This window comes from Priapulus caudatus, unplaced genomic scaffold (assembly GCF_000485595.1).
Source record: "Priapulus caudatus unplaced genomic scaffold, Priapulus_caudatus-5.0.1 Scaffold607, whole genome shotgun sequence".
Taxonomy (NCBI): domain Eukaryota; kingdom Metazoa; phylum Priapulida; class Priapulimorpha; order Priapulimorphida; family Priapulidae; genus Priapulus; species Priapulus caudatus.
Genome location: NW_014577668.1, coordinates 130,553 through 156,529, shown reverse-complemented (window position 1 = coordinate 156,529; position 25,977 = coordinate 130,553). Strand labels below are relative to the sequence as shown.

The 25,977-nt window shown below is 43.0% G+C and overlaps 1 protein-coding gene across 1 annotated transcript in view; it reads right to left on the bottom strand.

Annotated features, from left to right (window-relative positions):
- Positions 1–248: 248 nt before the first annotated feature.
- The window catches only part of LOC106812089 (CAP-Gly domain-containing linker protein 1-like), a 35,033-nt gene continuing 9,304 nt past the window's right edge, over positions 249–25,977 (bottom strand). The window contains exons 3-29 of the mRNA XM_014815857.1: positions 19,195–19,284; positions 18,059–18,426; positions 17,781–18,022; positions 16,962–17,190; positions 14,569–14,724; positions 14,298–14,443; positions 14,096–14,159; positions 13,491–13,715; positions 12,622–12,744; positions 11,850–12,290; positions 11,371–11,407; positions 10,954–10,980; positions 10,331–10,355; positions 8,586–8,830; positions 7,841–8,346; positions 7,159–7,344; positions 6,801–6,917; positions 6,506–6,603; positions 6,204–6,357; positions 5,907–6,004; positions 5,487–5,607; positions 4,935–4,987; positions 4,184–4,301; positions 3,341–3,553; positions 2,618–2,730; positions 2,294–2,460; positions 249–1,957 (exon numbers count right to left, since the gene is read on the bottom strand). Of these exons, the coding sequence (XP_014671343.1) occupies positions 1,911–1,957; positions 2,294–2,460; positions 2,618–2,730; positions 3,341–3,553; positions 4,184–4,301; positions 4,935–4,987; positions 5,487–5,607; positions 5,907–6,004; positions 6,204–6,357; positions 6,506–6,603; positions 6,801–6,917; positions 7,159–7,344; positions 7,841–8,346; positions 8,586–8,830; positions 10,331–10,355; positions 10,954–10,980; positions 11,371–11,407; positions 11,850–12,290; positions 12,622–12,744; positions 13,491–13,715; positions 14,096–14,159; positions 14,298–14,443; positions 14,569–14,724; positions 16,962–17,190; positions 17,781–18,022; positions 18,059–18,426; positions 19,195–19,284 (4,409 nt within the window). The 3' untranslated portion in view covers positions 249–1,910. The remainder of the gene's footprint in view (positions 1,958–2,293; positions 2,461–2,617; positions 2,731–3,340; positions 3,554–4,183; positions 4,302–4,934; positions 4,988–5,486; positions 5,608–5,906; positions 6,005–6,203; positions 6,358–6,505; positions 6,604–6,800; positions 6,918–7,158; positions 7,345–7,840; positions 8,347–8,585; positions 8,831–10,330; positions 10,356–10,953; positions 10,981–11,370; positions 11,408–11,849; positions 12,291–12,621; positions 12,745–13,490; positions 13,716–14,095; positions 14,160–14,297; positions 14,444–14,568; positions 14,725–16,961; positions 17,191–17,780; positions 18,023–18,058; positions 18,427–19,194; positions 19,285–25,977) is intronic.

The following is a 25,977-nucleotide window of genomic DNA, read 5'->3' as shown; positions in this document are numbered from 1 at the left end:
TTGACCCCCAAATTCGACATCCGAGTCCTTTTCACGACCCCCCCCCCTCCGACGTCCCGAATATCAAGACCGTACGTCGAGCGGTTAAGATTTGTGCCGTAACTGTTGACACACGGACGGACGCTCATGCGATTCTACAAGCTGCATCTATCGTCAGCTGAGCTAAAAATACGGGAAAGAAAAAGGCCCTAAACGCAAACCTCAACACGGTGTTTAGTATTCACACAAAAAAACAATAATTATGATAATTGTGAAGTTCACAGGTTCGTAGTTTGACTGATATTACATTTACATACATTATTTTACAAGTTTCCCAACCCTATTTGCAGGCACACCGCCTGAAGTATTCAGGTCAATCACTGACGAATATAATGGCAAGTCGCCTATCGCATCAAACCTTGATCTGAAGGCACACGACTTGAACACAGGCGAGTTTACATCTATCTACAACTCACATCAACGCACTACCGCTCGCATAACAATAACAAGAATAAATAGCAAACAAATTAACCTATCACAAAACAAAAACGCATTAAGTGAACTTATAAACAGGTGAGGTGTTCGTTGGCCACTACGCATTATCTAAATGTTAGACGGTTAGCACGTCGCAATTGTAACCAAACACTCAAATGTCACGTGTTATAAGTTATCTACTAGCTGCTGGCCAACATTGGATATCAAGATATTGTAGAATCCAGCACTGAAGACATGAGACGATTACTTGGTAACAAACAGCGAATACTAGTTGTTGAGCACATTTGAAAACATGTTTTTTAATGTTAACTGTCAACATTACTGATAAACAAATTAGCTAATACAAAATCGAGGTGGACAAAATGGTATTTGGGTAAGGTACTAGCATAGTCAATGTTCACATCAAGCTGAAATATGACTCCATCATAGTCTTCACGAGACATCAAGCACTGAACATGCTACTTTATATATGTCATGGTAACAAGTAGCACCGACAGTATAACGACAACTTTGTCTTAGTGAGCGCAAAATGTTCTTAAATATAAAACCACATAATTATAGAAGTACATAATTATCTATTAACATCAACATTTACCTCCTTCAGTTTCAACCTTCATCATACAAACTTTTAGTTAAACCTTCAAATAATTTTGATATAAAGGTCTGTTGTTTACTACTATGACTCATGAGGAATAAAAACATCTGTGCATGCATATTAAAACTATTCAAAGCAGAATATGTGCCAAGCGCTGCAAAAATTGCCATTGAATAATTTGTAAGCCCTATCTAGGAAGAGATAACCACCTTTTGCTTTGTTGTAAATGATGCAAAACCTTCGAATTTTTCTTAGAAGGTCATGACACAAATATGTATTCAATAAGGAGTTTCACAGCTAAAGGGCTCCGTACATGTAAGTGTCATTTTCACAATGACAACTGCCAATCCATCGTCAATGGAAGCATTAATCGAACCGATCGGCTTAGCATGCATACACATAAATATAACATTCTCTACATAATATGTATACAGCAACTTTACACGCGCAGCATTAGAATGTAATACATAAGCTTCAATGCCAGTGACAAAATCTCGTCAAGTATAAACAAGAGCAACGATCGTCGATTTACAATAGGTGGACGTTTCCGGAACTACCACTGTGGTAGGCATGGAAATGAGATAGCTAGATTAACCTTGAATCAAGGTTGACACACAGGGTTTGAAGACAAGTGAGTAGCAAGCTAGGGTATAGCCTATCTATCTTCCCAATTAAGTATGCAAGTTCAGTGTGAACAAACCTGATCATGCTCGTCTCCATCACTACATTCCATTCAGGTTGTACGTGTTTTGTGCACACACACTATGGCGCCCATGACAAACTGACATATAGCTACTGTCTTTGTTTTGATACAAACGGCCGTTTAGAAATTTTTCTTTTGCTAAAATGTCTGCTCATCATCACATTCTGCTGTCCAATGACCAAAAACTGAAAAAGACGAAAAAATACAAAGATTGTAACACTTATATTTCAATGCCCATCATATGACTATTTGCTTACGATGACAAGTAAGCCATTATTTGTTTCTTTACAAAACAATTGGCCTTTTATAGCTGTATTATACCAAACGTATCTTGCACCTTTGACATTTTACGATTGTAGCATGCCCTCACTGAGCGGCAAATAAATGAATGAATAAATCAATTAAACGAATAAGCTTCATAAATAAGGTGTGATTTCGAACAATCACTACTTGCATGCTTGTAAACCGCTAAGTATTGGTAAACGGTTCTATGACAGCGACACCAACACAGTTTCAGTTACCTTCACAGATATCACAGTAAGGTCGATCAGCATCGCGGGCGCCGTGGTAGTGTGTTTGCGGTGGGCTCTCTGACATCTGTGTTGGACAGTCCTCTGTCTCGTGAAGGTCAAACACATCACAGATGTCACAGAACAGCCGCGGCGCCATCAATCTCGTAGGACTGCCACTGTCAAAAAAATAGCCACCACGCAGCGTTTAACGATTTCACGAGTTACCTTTTCCAAACAGACTGCTATAATGATTCCACAGTGCCAATGCTAATTACAATGCTAGCTCTAGATAAGACAATATCTGCTGTGAACACAGTGGTTGCTGCGACTCACGTTAACTGAAGGTTGGCGACATCCTCCTCCGTCGCTTCGAGAATGCGAATCCTAGCAATCAGCTCATCGTTCCTGCGCTGAAGGTCGACAATGACGCCGTTGAGAAAGTCAACCTGGAATAAGGCAAATTGACAAGCTGTTGCTCGCTATTGTCACCAAGGTCGCTATTGTCACCAAGGTGCACTGAATCGCAAGACAACAAACACGATAGCGTAAAGCCCCCATCAAAGCGCCATCGAGGTAAACCGCTGTGGAAATCTTCACGATGATATTTTTCCACTTGCGAAGAGACCTTTATAGTAATCAACTTGGGTACAAGTACGCAGAGGAAGCTTGAGATCAGTATTCATACGCACAGCTGTGATGCCCCCCCCCCCGCCCCACAACACCTAATGATTAACAGTGCAATATAAGGATATGTCTATTAGCTGACGTCCTATTAAAGCATGTGGACGTGTGATTGGATGTACTAGACATGTATCTCTGCATGTGGCAAGGTCAAAATAAAAATGTACGACATATCAGTTTAGATACACTTATCCACTCACATCAGCCACACGCACGCACGCACGCGCGCACACACGTGCACACACACGCACGCACGCACGCACGCACACACACACGCACGCACGCACGCACACACACACAAACAGTGAATCCTGAGTGATCTGCAGGTGCATTTTCCTTTGTATGAAACCTCCCAAAATCACAGGGGAACCCCACCTGGCTGACACTTGACTCATATTCCTCCTTCAGCCTGTTCACTAGAGGGTCGGCACTGTCCTGCAGAAGGGCGGCGTTAGCTGCCTTCTCAGCATCCTGCAACGACTCAACCTCCGTCAGCCTCCCAGTCAGCAGCAACTTCTCCTTCTCTAGCGTCGCTATGGCAACCTTTAGTTTATCCACTGCAGCAATCTCTGCCTGGAGCACTGATAACTATTCAAAATAGAAGTAATTGTTAGGTCATATCGTCAGACACACGACTAAAACGCGAGTGGCCATATATCAACTGGAAACCAGAAAACAAAATATGACACTAGTTTCTCAATAATTTCACCTCAGATGTGATAAGCTTTAAATAAACTTAAATGATATGTAACACACCTTTATAAAGTACGGTCATTTTTTTCAAAACTACAAGCATATACTAAGGACAGACACATTAAAATATGATCAAAAAAATTTCCTGCTGGCTATTTGCTAATAATCCTTCACAAATGCCGCTAATATCCCAACCTTTAGCTCGGTAGGAAACGACTTACATTTTCATGCATTGAACATTTTCAATCCATCTTCATATTGAACATATGCATTGACTCATTTCTTCATGTTATGTTATTTCTGTTTGCTATTTCAATCAGTCCTTACTCTTGAATATAGTTTGTTCATACCAGACTATTGCAAAAATATACCATGCACTGTACATAGACATAGATCCCTGGAGTTGGTGGTCACATGACTGAATGACCTTTAATAAAAGAATTACTCCTACATTACATGTAGTAAAGAGAGTGAAAAACATGAATCATGATGAGTTAGATGTTAGAGAAACTCATGAACACTCACCTCAGCCTGCATAAACTCAAGATCCTGATCCTTTTGTGAAACAGCATCGTTACCTGCATCCACCTTGCTAACAAGCTCCTCTTTCAACTTCTTCGTTAACTGGATAGCATCCCTTTCTCTGCCAAAACAAATCAAAAAACACTTGAGCAATTCGTTTGCACATGCCACCATTCATAGTAAAAGACATTTACAACAATAATGCACAAAGAAAATAGATATATCACACAGATTATGATATAGCTATTTAACATCTCTTTCGTCGAGTTTAAAGTTATCTACTTTACATAACCAAGGGGATCTCCAATAAAGGGAACAGCCACGTTATCATTGACACTAGCATGCATCAGAGTAAAGTAGACTCACCATTAAAAATCCATCGAAACAGAAAGCAAGAAAAGAGAGAGTCGAGCATGATTTAGGTGAGTTGTTATCACCATGAGCTACAGTGTTGTTGACATAATACAGAATAGCGAATCCTATTTTTTTTCGGCTAATGGCACATGTCTAGCACATACTATAAATATTCATACACACACCACCACTGTCGCACACATCAAAGATGATGCATAGCACAGAGGTATAGATATCAACTAGAAACAACAGCCTCAGTGCTATACGAGGTAACATCAAATGATTTGGTTACGAGAAAGCTCCGTGTACAGTAGAGCATAGCAGAATAAGTGGCAAGCGCAGCGCCCGTCACCAGAAACAAGCACAACACTGTCTTTCCTGCCGTGCCTCTCTCGTGTACCTTTGCACCGCCATCTGAAGCTGTTCTTCTAAAGTTTCTTTCGAGTTCTCCAGCTGCAGAGAAACATGGTGTAATTATTACCAATGTAGCACACAACAATCCACTTAGGTTCTTGTCGTGTGCATTACAAATAAAAATAACAAAAATATATAGATATAATCCTAGAAAATATATTCAGTATACACTGGTATATATATATAATACATAATCATACTATCAAGAGTATCTGTATTAGTCACTGCGGCAAGGATATTTTAGGAGTCAATAAATAAATAATAGAGCATCAGCATTTGTACAATAATAGAGCATCTCTCTCTTAGTTTCATATATTTTTAAATAAAAATACCACAGAACAACACTATTCAGCTACCATTCTGCCTATCTTTGTTATTATCCAAGCCCAAAATATAATTTATGTAAGCTCTAACATCACCTGCCATCACATGCACTGGTCCCTTACCTCTGCTATGCACCTCATTTTATCATCTAAGCCCAAAATATAATTTATGTAAGCTCTAACATCACCTGCCATCACATACACTCATGTATTACCTCTGCTTTATCCAGCTCTATAGACTTCAGTCGCGTTAGTTCATCACTGATCGTTCCACGCGTGGAATTCGACTCGTCCAATAGCTTCTTCGTCTGACTCAGCTCAAGTTGTAACGCTGACCTACAGTGAGAGACACATTCACATGAAGAAAATGCTGCTATCACCAGATCACATAAGCAACGAGGAAAACCCGACGTCTATAACTTCCTTCCGCTCCTCCTACCTCTCCTCTTCCACATCGCAAAATCCACAAGGTAGCAACCATTATATTTAATGTCAAGATATCAGTGTTGTAACAGTACAAATACGGTTGCAACAATTGGGTAGGATTTTACGCAGCTGAAAGGGGAATTGAGGTCAAACTATTGCTGTGTAACCATCTGTTATTAGCCTAGAGGTCGTATAATATATACACTTACAGCTTTATAGTTAATGCCTGTTCCTCATTTGCCAGTCCTTTCCTGTGCTCGTCCAGTTCATGTTCAAATGAGTGCACCTTCTCTTGCAGCGTAGCATTCTGACAGAAAATAATTACTTGAAATTTAGGCCTACTTACATGCCATATAAAATATCTCACACTAAAATCTGAGCCAATAGCTGTATGCCTTTCAGCAATGGGTTTAGGTAGAAACTAATCGTGGATCAAAACGTGCTGCAAAAAAATTACAGTTCTATTGTTTATACATGGAGGCACACAGACTGGCATTGACACATACCTGCTCCTTCATCGTCACCATGCTCTCCTCCTGCTCCTCCATGCAAGCCTGCATCTCCGCCATCTTAAACTCCTCCTCCTCACGCATCTTTTTAAGTTCGTCATATGCAAGCAGCTGCACCTTGTTCTGCTCCAACTGTTGCCGTTGTTGAGACCTACAGACAGGGCACGAGGAATCACTTACACACCTTGGAAACCAACACACAGGTGATCAAATTTTTCGGATTTTAAATTTAGCGAACAAAATATTACAAAACACATTTCAATGAAAATTAGAAAGTGCAGTTGCTTTGGTGCACGTACAAATGCTCTGACAGGGCATGCTCTCCCTGCGCTCCTTGCTGCAGGAGTCTCTCAGCTTCCTCCTTCTGCAGTGCGTTTGCTGCAAGCAATTCACTGATCTGAAATAAAAAAATTTTTAAGAGATTTTGTTTAGACTGCCATTACCGGCATGTACAGTCTTCTCCCGTCAGCCAGAGATTATAATCAAAACCACTTTCATCAGTTAAACGTCGCGCTATGATAGCAGTACAGAATCAGTTTAAGGTATAACTGCTATAAATATTTTGATATCTGTGCTTCATGCCAGCATGTCAACCTCCAGCTTCATTTTGCCCAAGGAGTCCTTCTGTTCCTCCAGCTCAGTCTGCATCTCTGCTTTTGTAAATTCCTCTTCTTCACGAACCCTTTTCAGTTCATCTTGCGCTGCTGCTACCTGTAGAGTGATTTTGAACAGAACAAATGAAGCCCCGTTTGCAATGAAAACATCTTACACACCTTCCGCAAATTCCTTGAATATAACAAGCACAAGAATAAGCAATGAAAATATTCAACAATCACTCAACTCTGTCCCTGTAACTCGTCCACAAAAGTGTAACAGAGTAGTGCCATATTTACACGCATTACAAATAAAGCACAGTCTGTCGTCGATATAATGGAGGACGAGTGATGCGCACCTCCTTGCTCTGCGAAAGGGCTGCGTCGCGGTCACGAGTCAGCTCACTGAGTTGCTTCTGCGTTTCGGCCAGCTTTTCCTGCATGGTCTCTGACAGCTGCGTCACCTTCTCCTTACTCTCAGTTATGATGACCTGCGCTTGAGACTTCACCGTCTCCAGCTGCGCAGAGGTGGCTTCATGCTCAGCCTGCAAGAGATAAAAGTTAATAAGCTTGACGAGTGCATGTGCTACACGCCGCGTCTCCAACGAGTTCTCACTGCAAACATAATAGTTACGAGAACTTTACAGAGTATTGTACACAAAGCCCATATATATTTAGTTTATTATAGAGATTTGGCTGGAAAAACAGTAGAATATCTTATGATGATGGTATTTGGTTCCACCAGAACCATCAAAATCTAAATTTCTCACTAAACAAATACGGGAAGTCATTGACGATAAAATAAAGTATAGGAGGCATTGTACCTCCATTATAATACAAAAATCTTATCTCTACATGAAAATGAGGTTCTCTGAGAGGACTACAGTACTATCGCAATACAATTGCATCGCCATATGTGATATCCTACTGGTTAACCAGAGCAGTAGTAGATATAGTGACAGATGCTCGTGGATGGGTACAACAGAAGATGATGCAGATACCTGCATCCTACACCTATCATAGGGTGTGTAGTCTACGCACCTTCAAATTTTCTTTGTCGGCACTGAGAATGTTCAGTTCCTCTTGCAGCTTAGCCAGCTGTTCTCTGAGCTGACCTGCCTCCCCGTGACTGGATTGTAGTTGCTTGTGTACCTCTGACGTCTCAGTATCCTTAGCCAAAGTGGTGGATTGTAACTGTTTTTCCAGACTACCAAACTGTTCTTTAAGTTGAACTGCCTCTTCCTGGCTGGACTGCAGTTGCTTCTGTAGGTCCGATGTTTCAGTGTCTTTAGCCACGGTCGTAGATTGCAACTCTTTCTGTAGACTATCAAGCTGTTCTTTGTGTTGAACTGCCTCTTCCTGACTGTTTTTGAGTTGTTTCTGTAGTTCTGAAGCCTCAGAATCGTTAACCTCAGTCGTAGATTGCAACTCTTTCTGTAGACTACCAAGCTGTTCTTTAAGTTGAACTGCCTCTTCCTGGCTGGACTGCAGTTGCTTCTGTAGGTCCGATGTCTCTGAGTCTTTAGCTACGGTCGTAGATTGCAACTCTTTCTGTAGACTATCAAGCTGTTCTTTGTTTTGAACTGCCTCTTCCTGGCTGTTTTGGAGTTGTTTCTGTAGTTCTGACAACGCAGTGTCTTTAGCTTCAGTCGTAGATTGTAATTCATTCTGTAGACTATCAAGCTGTTCTTTGTGTTGAACTGCCTCTTCCTGACTGGACTGCAGTTGTTCTCTGTAGGGCTGACTGTCTCTGAGTACTTTAGTACAGGTCTCGTAGATTGCAACCGTTTTTCCAGACCATCAAGCTGTTCTTTATGTTGAACCGCCCTCTTCCTGGCTGGAGTGAAGTTGTTTTCTGTAGGTCTGACACTCGGATTCTTTAGCCTCAGTTGTAGATTGCAACTCACTCTGTAGACTATCAAGCTGTTCTTTAAGTTGAACTGCCTCTTCTGGCTCGACTGCAGTTGCTTCTGTACCTCAGCTTTCTCAGAACCCTTATCTGTGATTGTTGATTGCAATTCCTCGACTTTTCTGCAGTAAACGTGAAATAACAGCTCGTGAATGACATTTATGGATTCATTCCCTTCACTTCAAAGATAATACATAAGATAAACCTATACCAATGAAACTGTCAATGACACTGTAGCTCACCACAAAAAATGACACAAATGAGTGAAGTGAAAAGACAGTCAGTTTTAAATTGAGCAACCATCGACGACATTATGAGAACGAGAGTATATTGGGTCCGAGAACTCCATATATACTAATTAGTAATATCTTGATCAATATTAGTGTAATTTTTTATGTGAAAATAAATGTTTGGAGATGTGAAGTCTGAGGCTGTGGGGCGAGGTGATCTGGCCGGTTACACCTATGATCGCACATTTAACGTTTTTATAATATCAGATTAGGCCATGCTAAAAGCGGAGCCTCTCCGATGTGGTAAAACGTGTAAACGATTCGAGGGATACGTTATTCCACGTAGGCTGCCCTAATCATACCACTGTGACAAGTTGGTGTTTCCTGCAAGAACAGCAACTTTGTCAAGGTTAATTGGTTGCATGAAAGTGGCTTTACTTGGTATGGTTTTTTAGGCGGTAGCCACGGGCCATGCTGTTTTCTATATCGCAATAATAATTTATACCCCAATGAATCACAATTTGTGACGGTAGATGCGCTGATACCCGCTTTGATGTTACTTAGCGATGGCGGTTCGAATATATAGGTTATGTGCGTTCCGAATGTTTGTTAAAACCTCTTACGTGTTAAGTATAGACGTTATTATCGGCAGGGTGGAGTGGAAATACCAATTGTGCCACTTAAAGATGATTGCTCAATGAAATCCTTGTAAAACGAACCAGACAAGCAACCAATCAGCAAGCATTTGTGACACCACAGACTGTTATCTGCGTGTCTATATATATGCGTAATATAATTGCCAAAACCTACCCTAATTTGCACATAATTTTTTTGAAACATCAAAACCCTAGGCGCATATATTCATTCACATACCAAAAATGGAAAAATTCGGTTGAACCGGAACTGACTAATGGCAATTCACATTTTTGCCAAATATTACCGTGGCTCGGAAAGTACGATCGGACTGCGTGCCCTCAAAATAGGAGCTTCAAACCTCTGCCATAGCTAGCTAACAACTAACCAAATGTTTCAAACATGTGGGTGAAAACGGTCCTGAGTTGTCGTTGACCGTAGCCAAATGTTGACGGACGGCACGGACGGAATACGGACACGGACGTACGCCGGACGACGCCCATCGCGCAATAGCTTCATCGTTAGGAAGATGTCAAAGGTGAGCAAAAAACTGAAATGTTTTTTCTTTTAAATTTACTACCTCAATGGGTAGAAAGCGGGCTCGTCACAATCATGAAGCAGGGACGTGGGGTGAGACGCAGCGACGCGGGCGGGTCGGATGCGTGATCAGGGGTTGTGGTGGACGCTGTATTAGGGCTGAGGCGCACCGAGGAGTTGTGGTGTGTGTTACTCATTAATGACAAATCATGAACACACTAACGGTCCTTCTGTCGAAGCTGTCGTTCTTCAATTCATGCTGGCCAGTTGATGTGAAGCTATCAACCAGAGCTTCTGACAAGTATCCAATATCATGTGCTACCTTTAATCGATCGACCAGGGAAAGAACATTAAGAATATTAAGTTTCGAGCTTACAACATCAGACGAAATAATACGTATAGGGCTCAGCGGTGTGAGAGATAGCTAAACCTATAGAAATAAGATGCTGGATATAGAAATCAGTTAACCCTACACCTCAAGTCCTAAGCCTAACCCTATCCCTAATTCTAACAATAAAAACAAAATTTAGACAAAAATATTAAAAATTAAATAATAAGAGGGCAACAAGATTAGCCAATCAGAGACGTCCCTGCGGGATCACTATCTCTCCCGCTGCTGCAAAAAGTTCAATACGGGAGGCTGTTAATTGTCAATAAACAAAAACAGACATAGCAATTTAGAGGGGAAAATGGATCCTGACAGTGTGTGACTGATAGATGGCGTGATGTCACGAACTCACAAGATTGATCAGGTATGGGCCAACATCAGTGTTTAGTAATAGTGCAGAATACAAATACATACAATATATGCTTATCATCGGATAACTAGCTGACATTTTTCTCACTGGACCTGTAGCCTTTCTGCTCATAATCTGCGAATAAAAACCTCTAATATAGAACCCAGTGTTATCTATTCGAGACGAATGCGCCAGCCATGAAGGTTATACAGCCAGGTGCATACAGTAGTAGCCAAATTGCTCACTCCTCTATTTTCTTCCCGCATACCCCTGGCAAACCAACTTCTGCCAATCTTATGCTTTTTTCTGTCTGCAAGCTATGAGGTCCAAACTCTGCTGCTTTTGCTATTTCATCCCGTCAAATATCAAATTCCAGCCTCTCGCATGCCTTTGCTTGTTCGGCTTGGAGACTTGAGCTCTAACATTCTGTTACCTTTGTCTTTTGCTGCTTGCACATTGAATTCCAGTTCCTGACACTTTTGTCTTTTCTGCCTGAGATTTAGACTCCAATTTCCATATTATTGCCTTCTCTGCCTCCAAACTTGAATGCCAATTCGGCTACCTTTGCAGTTGTGCTCCAAATTCGAATGCAATCGTTACCACTCTTGCATTTTCTGCCTCTAGGACTTGCAGTCCAACGCAGTGCCTACCTTTGTCTTTGGCTGCCTTGCAGAGTTTAAATCAGTATCCTACCACCTTTGCCTTTTCCATCTCAAGCTCGGAGCCTAACTCAGCTACTTTTGGTCCTTTTTCCGCCTCAAACCAAATCAACTCTTGCTACCTTGCTTTTCTGCCTGTAGATTTGAATCCAGTTCTACACTTTGCCTTCTCTAGCCTCCGTGCCTGTGGTCTAGCCTTGCCTACCTTTGCATTTCCACCTCTAGACTTTACGAGCCACACTCTGTTACCTTTGCCTCTTTCTGCCTGCAGATTTGAATCCAGTTTACCACCTTTGGCTTTCTCATGCCCTCCAAATTTTGAGCATCCTGGACCTCACTAGTTACCTTTGCCTTTTCCACCTCTAAACTTGAGTCCAACTCTGTTACCTTTGTCTTTTCTGCCTGCAGATTTGAATCCAGTTCTACTACCTTTGCTTTCTCTGCCTCCAAACTTGAGTCTAACTCGGCTACCTTTGTCTTTTCTGCTTGCAGATTTGAATCCAGTTCTACTACCTTTGCTTTCTCTGCCTCCAAACTTGAGTCTAACTCGGCTACCTTTGTCTTTTCTGCTTGCAGATTTGAATCCAGTTCTACTACCTTTGCTTTCTCTGCCTCCAAACTTGAGTCTAACTCGGCTACCTTTGTCTTTTCTCCCTTCAAACTCAGATCTAACTGTGTTAACTTTGTCTTTTCTGCCTGCAGATTTGAATTTAACTCTTCTACCTTTGTTCTCTCTGTCTTCAGACTGGAGTCCAATTGTATAAGCCTTTCATCCTGTCCTCCAGCCTAAAATAAAAGTTCAATTTTTAATAAGATCATGCTCTGATATTATACAAAGCACATAATAAAGATTATAACAAACATTTATATATTTTGTCATGTAAATTGCAATTTTATGCTATGTTTAGAAACAGAGAACAACAAAACACGACAGAACAACTGATAACAGCCATAAAGAAAGACGAACAAGGTAACATGGGATTTCTAGAGCCCCTTATGTTTAGTAGCTAAGCCTGGTACTGGTCTTACTACACTACCACTACCGCTACTGCTACCACTACCTGTGTGTGTGGAAGATTGTGTAAAGTAGCACTGCGCTTGTGTCTGCATGACTTACCATAGCAGACAGACTACCCTCCACTTCTTGCACCCTCTCATCTGCTGCCGTTAACTTTCGTTGCAGTTCTTCCACTTGACTAAGGTGTGTTTGACAGTTTTGCTCAGACTCCGTTGCCTTTCCCTGTATAATATACATCAGCGTATTATTTTACACTGAACCACGGCTTGTCGCAAAGCTGGGTGAACAATATAGCTGATATATCTGCAGAGTAATCAGTAAGTATTAGACCATTTCAACCTTTATGGGTGTTGCGTTACCTCCTACACTCTAACCACATGTGCCACAGCTCTTCATTTTGTCAAGATATTGTGAATAATCTATAGCTATGTCAGAGCGAGTTATCCAGCATCAGTGCATGGCATGACCACAGATATGCACACGTGCTCTCACACGCACGAACCCACCTATGCAGGATCACAGATGCACATGTACACGCGCACGCACGCACTCACACAGGCATGCATTCATAAAACACACCTGTAGGTATAATTACACACGCACGCACGCACGCACACACGCAAGCACGCACGCAAGCACGCACGCATTCACAAACACACGCACGCACGCATTCACAAACACACGCACGCACGCACACATTAATGAAACACACAGGTATGATCTCTCACACATACACACACACGCACGCACGCAGGCAGACACACACACGATAACACATGTACGATCACACACACACACACACGCACGCACGCACACAGACACACACACGATAACAGATGTACGATCACAGACACACACACGCGCACGCACGCAGGCAGACACACACACGATGACACATGTACGATCACAGACACACACGCACACATGCACACAGACACACACGCTGACAGATGCACAGGTGCTGCTACCTGTAGGTCGGCCACCAGTGCAGTGAGCACTTGTTTCTCCTCAACCACGGACGCCATCAGCGTACGCTGCGCATCGCTGCCGGCAACCGACTCTTCCGCTTTTTCCTCCAGGGTTTTGATGCGATCTCTCTCCTCCTTCAGCGCACTCTCAAGGTCATGTATCTTTGCCGCCTCTTTCAAGAGGCTTTCTTCGAGTTCGGCTATCCGCTCTATGTTTGCGACACCCTGGAGTGCAACCATGCAAACTAGAAGACCAGCCCTAAACCGAGCTCATCGGTATTGCATCCGACTAAACTTGTATCAAAGAATCTATGTTAGAACAGTGGATATTATGCAGTGGTACTCATGCAGCAACTCTAGCCAGTCTCAAACAGACGAGCTTAAGACACAGTGATACCTCATCATTTTTGCCACCTCTCTACCTCATTCCCTGTCCAGCTCTTACCATTTGTATTAGTATAATGAGCCCATTGTCTCACTTTTTTATTTCCTTCACCCTTACCTCACCCTCACTATCTCACATATAAGTCAAACCATGCCTGGTATCTGACACATATATACCATATATCTCAGAATCACTTAATACCGTCAAATTTAGGACTTACGTCTAGTGACTCTCCTTTGTTCAGGACTAACTCTTCTACTCTAAACTGAAGGTCCTCACACTTCCTAGAGTAAGAAAGAAAGCACCAATTTAAATATACAGTTGAGAATTTTATGTGCACAATTAGCACGCACGCACGCACGAGTATGCTTGCGCAAAAATCGAAATTATCCAACTGATATAATTCTGACAGAGACACTTGCCTCTGTTCGTCCACTAGCTGATTTGCCAGTGACGTATTTGCCTCATCTGTATTTTCAAAGTCCCCTTGCAGAACCCCAATGTTTTCTGCACTCTCTTCGGCAAGACGATCGTAATCTGTCCGCAGTTTGGCCAACTCCTGCTCCAACTAAAAAGAAAAATAGTTTTACAATATAGCTGCCGGTGATTAAAGCGTCCGATTAAGCTTTTTCGTTCTCATCCTGATGCTGTGGATTGATTAATCGGTACTGGTGACGACAAACATGGCCTCACCTCATCTGCCTTGGCAGCCGCGCGTCCGAAGTCACACCTCTCATTGTCCCGCTCTCGCATCAGCTGATCAAGATGCTGCTCCTTCTCTCTGAGAGCGTCGTGCAATGCATTATGGGTAGCTTGCACGTTCGACCGCTGCGCGCCCTTGGGAGACGACTACAAACAAGAAACCCATCAAACGATGATGATCGGACAAGTAACGATTCGACATGAATAATTTTTGTTTCAGCACAATTGAGAATCTCCGCCCAGATATCGATGAGCCTGGAGGGCACATCCACGTACGTACGTGCTGAGAAAAATAAAACCATCAATTAAAATACAGTGCTCAGAGAGCCGAGTCATGAAGCCAATTGGAATCCTATACTTACACATTACAGATGAGATCCACAATGCATAGCGTGCAAAGAGAAAAGACAGAGAACGCTTATCACTATGAGATGCTAAGAGACACCAGCATATGAGATGAGACCAGCAACAAACTTGTGAAATGGCCAGCTACTATATACTTAAAGAGTAGATCTAGCATAATTACCACCATTAATGACAGCTTAATTTGTTTAGATGATCGATTCAGCTCAGTATGCTGCTCATTACAACATGTACGAACCAAAAATTACTTATTAGCATTGGGATAATGTCTAGGATGCTGTCCAATGTTAAAAACAAAAGCAAGTTTTTTAGTTCAGACATTCCAAAAAATATTATATAAAAAAGACGTTTTGAACCCCTCATATATACCTTTATTCATATTTTCACACAAAACCAAGAGCTTGGCTAATTATATTAGACGTTTTAGAGTAAGGACACTTACAGAAATAGAATTTTTAGAAAATATTCCATGTAAACATGAAACACGAAATTTGGATGGAAACCAACTTTTATCTGTTAGTTTTTGGTACTTCCTGATTGTCCTATTTACGACCACACCACACATGTGAATGCTCCCAAGCACACACAAAACACACACACACTGAAAACCGAAAATTCATTAAAACCAGGAACGATCTAGCAGCAGTGTGTTACATCCTTGTCTGGACATATTGACAGTTCCTGATAGCCTACCTGAATCCATATACCTATGATGACACTCAATTCAGAAACACCACTACAGCCAGAGGAATGAGAAATTCCTGTGTAAATTCTCATCGTAGTGCAATCACAATAGATGGTTCACTGGGTTACTACTAGGTCACTACTTAGTTGTCCCTGAAGAGAACAGACTTTTTTCATGCACAAAATGCATACAGAAGCAGCACTCAAATGGATATATTAACACTTTTACACTTTTATTGCACTTTTAAAAAAGATATATGAAATTTATGAGTCAATCCTGTATTAATAAATCATTCGAGTCATTCTATAGCATTGTTTACATAATTATACATGTTAATTAGGAGAATGATGCCGAGTATAGGTTACTGTGAATGGGAACATAGACACAGTACAGAAGTAGTAAAGAGTTAATAGGGGTACAATCTCCAAGATGCAAATAGCCAGATATGCCTATTTCATACACATAAAAAAAATGAAAACTCAATATACGCATGACTTACAAACATGCCCTTGGAGCTGAACAATGTCGCAGATACCATTAGCAACGTTCATTGGTTAAATTTCTTACATGGAATTATACTGACGTGGACTTTAATAATGAGAATGTTGGTACAACTGCTGCATATTTCATGAACTCGTACTATGGCAAAACTGCAATTCAAGCCAATTTCAGTTTCTATTAGTCTCTGATCAATTTTTGTGTAATAAGAATATAAAATAAATTGTGTGCTACTGTGTCTGCAACCAACAATAATACTGATAGGAAATTGTAAAGTTCATGTATGAACATGGAGAAAATGCTAATGGTACGTACAACATTTTTTCTCACAAGGTAAAAAATAAATGACTACAAACTAGAGTAATGAGTAAACACAGGCAGCAAACAGATATAACCTGTGGAGGGCAGCTTACACTATTTCAAATACTGTAGAAAAACGCAAATGATCGCTTTACGAGTCTGTACCGGACTAAAGGCTTTTGCAGCTATGAAACTTGATTTTACGTGTAAACCAATTAGACATCGCATTACTTTCAGGTAACTCATGAAAAGCAAACATATTTACATTTAATCTATTTTAAGAATTACGCATTTAAAATCGAAATTCCCATTTAACCTGCGTCTTAACTTTAACAAAATTCAGTAATTTAAACAAAGCAAAAACTCGCTAAATGTTATCAACAAATAGACACAATACGTGAAATCGGCTAGTCCTTCAGCATCAACAATTTGACGCCACGCTACAAAAACAAGCGAACATTCTCATGCTGCACCCGCCACAGTCGTTCGTCTGCTGCGTGCCCGTGTTGTTAGAATCGGCATCCCCTATGACAAGTACCTGGCTGGTTAGTGAAGTCACACCCAACCTTACCCGTCCTCGGGAGGAGGTGGAGCTCAGGGTGTTGATGGAATCCTGGCTGCCGCTGCGGGAGCGCGTCAGTGCGCCCGGCGTGTGGCTGGACAGCGACTGCCTTGTGAGCGGCTTCACCTGCGGGGGCGGCCGAGCGAGACGCACCACCTTGATGACGGGCGCAAACAGCCCGCACTTCGGCTTGCAGTCAAAATACCTGCCGAGAGAGCGGGAGAGAAAGAGAGGCGGGTGAGACGATGATATGCGGTTTTCAAGAACATTTCACGAGGCGTCACTTACATACTGCCTTGATAAGATCCTTACATACTGTCTTGCTGACCAAGAAGTCAGTACCTCTTGCCTATGACATATTGATTATTGCACCATATCGATTGACCTCGACATATTGATTGATTTTAACCTATTGATTGATCGCTTATTCAAAGATCGCACAAAATTAATTGACAGCAACCTATCAGTTTGCCGTGACATATTGATTAGTCACACCATATTAACTGACCATGACCTATTGATTGGTTAGCCACTACCTATTGATTGACCACAACCTATTGATTAGTCACACCATATTAACTGACCATGACCTATTGATTGGCTGCCACTTATTGGTTAGCCGCTACCTATTGATTGACCACGACCTATTGATTAGTCACGTCATATTAACTGACCACGACCTATTATATGACAGCGGCAACGTTCAGTGACAGACCGTAACCGGCCGTGACCAGCCGTAATCATGCGTGACCGTGCGTGACCGGCCGCGCAGGCGTGCGGACGCCGGACACGTACCTCTTGCCCGCGACCGATCCGTCGTTCTTGCCCTGCGCATCGTCCAGCTCGATGCCGGCCCAGTCGCCCTTCGCAAAGTCCGTCGCTCCCAGGTAGCGCAGCGTGCCCGTCTTCGTGCCGCTGACGAGCACGCGGTCGCCGACGCGCAGTGACTTGCGCTCCCGACCGCTCTCCGACCCGAGACTGCTCACGGACGCCGTCAGCGACGACTTGCGAAGCCCGCCCGGCGGCGGCGCCGCCCCCTGCCGCGGCGTCGTCGGCGTCGTCGTCGCCGCTGCCTTGGCGACTCGCGCGAGGTTCGCCGCCGTCAGCCCATTCTGCGGGCGCGCCGGCATCGCGGCGGGGGGTCGCGTCGGGGTGGCGGCCGCGGCCGCGGCGGCGACGCCGTCCTCAGAAGGTGCGCGTGTCAGCTTGGCGGCGCGCGAGAACACGCCGCGCTTTGCCTCGCACTGGAAGTAGCGCACGCCGGCGACCGAGCCGTCGTTCTTGCCGATCGTCTCGTCGAGCACGACGCCGGCCCACTCGCCCGGCGCAAACTGCGTCTCGCCGAGGAACGCGATGAGGCCCGGCTTGGTGCCGCCAACCCAGACGCGGTCGCCGACGATGTAGCCGTCGCCCGTCTGTGACAAGGCGCCAGAGTCAGACGCTGTAGAGAAAAAGAGAGAGAGAGAGAGGAGTCAGCGGGCGCTGGAGAGAGAGAGAGAGAGAGAGAGAGAGAGAGAGAGCTGTAGAGATAGAGAAAGAAAGAGAGAGGAGAAAGAGCGAGACAGCAAGAGAGAGGGGGAAAGTGAGAGGAGAGAGGGAGAGTGAAAGGAGAGAAAGAGAGAGTGAGGGAGAGAAGAGGCGCGTCAGTGGGGCACCGATACTCATCGTCACGGTTACCGTACGAGTAATTGCCAATGTTCGTAACGGTTGACAGTGATATTAGTTATAACATTAACGACTAGCAGCAGACTAGGGAGATAATTGAGAGTAGTTAACTTTCGCTTAAGTTAATTATTATGATGATTATAATGCACAGATTATAATTGAGTTAACGTTCGCTAACACCATGTTTCATAGCAAAGATCTGGAGGCTGGTCTGCTAGGAAAAACATCCATTACGCGAGGTTGTTATAATAATTCAGGCAATTCATGGCAGCAGACGTTATCGGTGGTTACTTTTCACTATAGTTACTGATTTTTTCTTGAATGATACGACATAGCATTATCTGAATATTTTCCCTCATCCGCCAAACGAGTGAATTACATGAGATATGCGAGTAGTTAGTCAACATTCAACCTCATTCTCGCTTCATCCATATTTCTCGAAAAGTGATCGCTTTCATCCGAGCACATAAACCGATTTTCTTACATGACTGTTTTCGTAAACGTGCGTACTGCTAAATGCAGTGCAGGAAGCATGGGTGCGTACCATGGTGGAGTTTTGCCGCCACCCTGTGAGCATACTGTTCGGCTGCAGGCGTCGGTAGACCCGCCTTACGTGCACTCTGTGTGACGGCGTCTGCACGGCGCATGCACATGCAAAACAACAGCAATGGTCTCTAAAACTCTGTGTGGAAGTGCTCTCTCGATTACCATGCAAGCAGGTACAAACTAAACGTAGCGAATAGAAACCGAGGATCCATCACATAGAAGTCACAGGTTAAAATTATGCAATTGCACTAGAGGCTCCCACGCATGCTTGCACGCGCGCACACGTCAAATTTCGGTGAGGAATAATTTATGACATTACTCATTCAGACTATTGCTTCATAGTGGATTTTACATCATTCAGTCACAGGTTAATTACGCACTTCACTAGCATCCTACACATACCCACATGCACAATCGCACATCTGCTTTTAGCCGATTAATGATTCATCACATTATCAATCATATTTAAATAAAAAAACAGCCTCTGATACTAAAACGAACCAGACAAGTGTGACACCACAGACTGTTATCTGCGTGTCTATATAATATGCTATATAATTGCCAAAACCTACCTAATTTGCATAATTTTTTTTAAATATCAAAACCCCTGGCCCTTATTCATTCACATACCAAAAATGAGCAAAATCCGTTGAACCTGAACTGACTAATGGCAATTCCCATTTTTGCCAAAATATTACCGTGGCTCGAAAGTACGTCGACTGGCGTGCTCCAAAATAGAACGTTCAAACCTCTGCCATAGCAGTAACAACTAAACCCAATTTCAAACATGTGGGTGAAACGGTTCCTGAGTTATCGTTGACCGTAGCCAAATGTTGACGGACGGACGGACGGACGGACGGACGTACGACGTACGACGACCCATGGCAATAGCTCATCTTGACGATGTCAAGGTGAGCTAAAAACTAAATGTTTTTCTTTTAAATTCTACTCAATTAGAAAGGGGTCGTCACAATCATGAAGAGGGACGCTGGGGTAGAGACGACCAGCGAGCTGGGGTGATCAGGGGTTGTGGTGACGCTGTATTAGGGCTCAGGCCGCCCGAGTGAGTGTGTGTGTGTGTGTCTACTCAATTAATGACAATCAAAAACACACTAACCGGTCCTTCTGTCGAAGCTGTTCATTCATGCTGGCCAGTTGATGTGAGCTATCACCAGAGTTCTGAACCAGTTCAACTATCTGCTGCTCCTTTAATCGTCGACGGGAAAAAGAACATTAATAATACATTAGTTACTACGTAAACATCAGACAAATACATAGTAGTAGGTCTCAGGGGAGAGATAGTAAATATAGAAATAAGTTGTGGATATAAAAATCAGTTAACCCTAACCCTAACCCTAATCCTAATCCTATCCCTAATTCTAAAATAAAACAAAATTAGCCAAAAATAATAAAAAATAAAATATATAAGAGTCAAAATTAGCCTATCAGAGCCGTCCCCTAGCGGATCACTATCTCTCCCCTGTGCAAAATTCAATACATAGGTGTTTATTGTCAATAAACAAAAGAACGTAGAATTCTAGAGGGAAAATGGACCGATCAGATGGCGAGATGTCACGAACTCACAGATTTGAGCAGGTATGCCAATATACAGTGTTTAGTAATAGTGAGAATAATACATACCAATCTCTGCTTATCATCGGTAAACTGCTGACATTTTTCTTCACTGGCCTGTAGCTTTCTGTCATAATCTGCAGAATAAAAACTCTAATTAGACACCAGTGTATCTATCGAGACATGCGCAGCATGAAGGTTATACAGCCAGCATACTGTATAGCCAAATTTCTCATCCTCTATTTTCTTCCCGCATACCTGAAACCAATTCTGCCATCTTTGCTTTTTCTGTCTGCAAGCTTGAGTCCAACTCTGCTGCTTTTGCTATTTCTCCCTTCAAATTCAAATCCAGCTCTGCTGCCTTTGCTTGTTCGGCTTGGAGACTTGAGTCTAACTCTGTTACCTTTGTCTTTTCTGCTTGCACACTTGAATCAAGTTCTACTACCTTTGTCTTTTCTGCCTGCAGATTTGACTCCATTTCCACTATCTTTGCCTTCTCTGCCTCCAAACTTGAATCCAATTCGGCTACCTTTGCATTTTTTGCCTCCAAATTCGAATTCAATTCTACCACTCTTGCATTTTCTGCCTCTAGACTTGAGTCCAACGCTGCTACCTTTGTCTTTTCTGCTTGCAGATTTAAATCCAGTTCTACCACCTTTGCCTTTTCCATCTCAAAGCTCGAGCCTAACTCAGCTACTTTGGTCTTTTCCGCCTCCAAACTCAAATCCAACTCTGCTACCTTAGCCTTTTCTGCCTGTAGATTTGAATCCAGTTCTACAAACTTTGCCTTCTCTGCCTCCGTGCCTGTGTCTAGCTCTGCTACCTTTGCCTTTTCCACCTAACCTTTAGACTTGAGCGCCAACTCCTTGTTAGCCCTTGACTTTCTGCCCTCAGATTGAATCCAGTTCTACCACCTCTTGCTTCCTGCCTCCAACCGAGTCAACTCTGTACCCTTTGTTTTCCACCCCTCTAAAACTTTGAGTCCAACTCTGTACCTTTGTCCTTTCTGGCTGCAGATTTGTATCGCCCGTTCACTACCTTGCGTTTTTTCTGCCTCCAACTTGAGTCAAATCGGCTACCTTGTGCCTTTTCTTCTGCCTCAAACTTGAGTCGCAACTCTGTTACCCTTGTCTTTTCTGGCTGCTAGATTTTGTATCAGTTCCTACTACCTTGTTGCCTCTCTGCCTCCAAATTTGAGTCTAACATCGGCTACCTTTACCTTTCCGCTGCATGCTACACCTTGATCCACATCGTCTACCTTGTCTTTTCTGTCTTGCAGATTGAATCCATCTACTACCTTTCTTTTCTCTCGCCTCCAAACTAGATCTAACTCCTGCTACCTTTGTCTTCTCTCCTGCCTCAAACTCAGATCTAACGTTAACTTTGTCTTTCTGCCTGCAGATTTGAATAACTCTCTACCTTTGTTCTCTTCCTGTCTCAGCCAAGAGTCCAATTGATAAGCTTCACTTGTCCTCCAGCCTAAAATAAAAGTTCATTTTTAATAAGATCATGCTCGATATTAACAAACACATACATAAAGATTATATACAAACATTTATATTTTGTTATTAAATTCAATTTTATGCTATTTTAGATAACAAGAACAAACAAAACAACAACAGAACAACTGATAACATCCATAAAGAAAGAAGAACAAGGTAACAGGATTTCTAGAGCCCCTATGTTTAGTAGCTAAGCCCGCCCGCCCTGGTACTGGTCTTACTAACCACACCACTACCTACTGCACCGACACTCTGACTACCTGTGGTGTGGAAGATGTGTAAAGTAGTCACTGCCGCTTAGTGTCTCATACTTACCATAGCAACAGACTAAACCCTCCACTTCTTGCGACCCTCTCATCTGCTGCCTGTTAACTTTCAGTTGGCAGTTCCTTCCACTTGACTACGTGTTTTGACAGTTTTGCTTCAGACTTCCGTGCCTTTCCCTGTAAATCTACATCACGTTTATTACACTGACACACAGCTTCGTCGGCTAAAGCTGGTGAACAAATACTGAATATATCTGCAGAGTAATCAGTAAAGTATTAGAACCAAAACCATTACGGGTGCCTTACTCCTAGTCACCTAACCACATGCTCCACAGATCTTTCAGTTTTGCAGAATCTTGTAATAATCTATAGCTAGTGTTAGCGCGGTTACCAGGCATACATGCATGGCCTGACCACAGATATCAACACCGGTGCTCTCACACGCACGAACCCCTTATGCAGGATCACAGATGCACATGTACCGCCGCACCAGCACAGCCTCACACAGCATCATTCATGAAACACACCTTAGCTAAATTACACACGCACGCACGCACGCCACTCCGCAAGCACGCAGCAAGCACGCACGCCACGCACGCAGCGCACGCACGCATTCACAACACACGCAACGCAACGCACCCATTATAAACCACACAGTACTGACTCCCAACACATACACACACACTGCACGCCGCAGGCAAACACACACACGATAACACATGTACGACACCCGACAATCACACACACACGACAGAGTGCCACGCACACAGACACCCCACGATAACACATGTAACATCACCAGACACACACACACAAGAGCGAACTTCGCACGCAACCACAACAGACACACACACGCTAAACAGATTAGCGACAAGACACACCACAGCGCACAGCACGCAGCAGACACACCACACGAATACACACTACCTATCACAGACCGACACCACCCACATGCCCACAAGACACACACGCTGACAGATGCACGAGTGCTGCTACCTGTAGGTCGGACCAGTGCCAGTGAAGCAGCATTTTCTGCCCTCAAGCCACGACGCCATCAGCGTAACGCTGGCGCGTCCCAGCGGCAACCGACGTTTCCGCTTTTTCTAACCAGGGTCTTGATGCGATCTCTCCCTCCTTCAGCGCACACTCTCCAGGTCATTATCTTTTGCCGCCTCTCCAAGAGGCTTTCTTCGAGTTCGGGGCTATCCGTCTATGTTTGCGACATCCCTGACGTGCAAACCATGCAAACTAGAAGACCAGCCCTAAACCGAGCTCATCGTATTGGCATCCGACTAAACTTGTATCAAAGAATCTATGTTAGAACAGTGGATTTATCGGTGGTACTCATGGCAGCACACTCTAAGCCAGTCTCAAACAACGACTTAGACAGCTGGATACCCTCATCATTTTTGCCAGCCTCTCTACCTCATTCCCTGTCCAGGCTCTTACCATTGTATAGTATAATGAGCCCATTGTCTCACTTTTTTATTCCTTCACGCCTACCTCACCCCTACTATCTCACATATAGTCAACCATGCTGAGTATCTGACACAATATATATCATATCTCAGAATCACTTATACCGCAAATTAGAACTACGTCTAGTGACTTCAGGCCTTGTTCAGCGACTAACTCTTCTACTCTAAAACTTGAAGGTCCCACACTTCTAGAGTAAGAAAAGAAAGCAACCAATTTAACATTAGTCAGTTGAGAATTTATGTGGCACAATTAGCAACGCAATCTACAGACTGCAGCAACGAAGACTGCTTGCGGCAAAAAATCGAAAATTATCCAACTGAATAATTCTGAGAGACACTTTGCCTCTGTTCGTCCACTAGCTGATTGCCAGTGACGTATTTGCCTCATCGTATTTTCAAGTCCCCTGCAGAACCCCAAATGTTTTTCTGCACTCGTCTCAGGCAAACTGATCGTAATCTGTCCGCAGGTTATGGCAACCTGCCCAACTAAAAAGAAAATAGTTTTAAAAATGCTGGCCGGTGATTAAAGCGTCCGATAAGCTTTTTCGTTCTCATCACTGTCGCTGTGATATTAATCGTATGCTGGTGACGACAAACAAGGCCTCACCTCATCTGCCTTGCAGCGCGCAGCGTCCGAAGTCACACGCCCCATTGCACTCGCTCTCAGCATCAGCTGATCCAGAATGCTGCCCTTCTCTCTGTACAGCGTCGTGCAATGCATTATGGTAGCTTGCACGTCGCACCGCGCTGCGCGCCCTTCGGAGACCGACTACAACAAGAAACCCCATCAAACGATGATGATCGCGGACCAAGTAACGATTCGACATGAATACATTTTGTTTCAGCACAATTGAGAAATCTCTAACGACCAGATTATCGATGAGCCTGGAGGCAGCATGCCACGTACGTACGTGCTGAGAAAAATAAAACCATCAATTAACAATCACATGCTCAGAAGCCCGAGTCATGAAGCCAATTGGAACTCCAGTATTACACATTACAGATGAGATCCAAATGCATAGCGTGTCACAGAGAAAGACAGAGAAACGCTTATCAACTATGAATGCTCAAATGAGCACACCAGCAATCATGAGATACACCAGCACGAAACTTGTGAAATGGCCCCATGCTACTATATACTTAAAGAGTAGATAGAAAAATCTACCAACCATTAATACAAGCTTAATTGTTTAGGGATTGATTCAGCTCATGTATGCTGCTCATTACAACATGTAGCGAACCAAACATTCTTATTAGCATTGCGAATAATGACGTCCTGGATGCTGTCCAATTTAAAACAACAAGCACAGTTTTTTAGTTCAGACGATTGCCAAAGCATAAAATAAATATTATATAAAAAAGACGTTTGAACCCCTCATATAATACCTTTATCAATTTTCCACAAAACCCAAGAACTTGGTCTAAATATATTCAGACCGTTTGTAGAGTAAGCGACCTTACAGAAATAGAATTTTATAGAAAATAATCCATGTAAACATGAAACACGAAAATTGGATGGAAACCCAACTTTTATTGTTAGTTTTTGGCACCTTCCCCGATGCCTATCACGACGCACACCACACATGTGAATGCTCCAGCACACGACATAACAGCACTACAGACACACATGAAAACCGAAAATTCATGTAAAACAGTGAACGACTACCACAGTGTGTTACATCCCTTGGTCTGGACACGTATTGACCAGTTACCTGATAGCCTAACCTGAAATCCATATACCTAATGTGACAGCTCAAGTTCAGAACACCCCAACAGCCAGAGGATGACAAATTCCTGTGTAAATTCTCAATCGTAGTGCAATCAACAATAGATGGTTCACTGGTTAACTACTAGTCACTACTAGTTTGTCCCTGAAGAGACAACTTTTGCCTCAGCACAAATGCATAGCAGAGCACACTCCAAATGGCTATATTAACACTTTTAACACTTTAATTGCACTTTA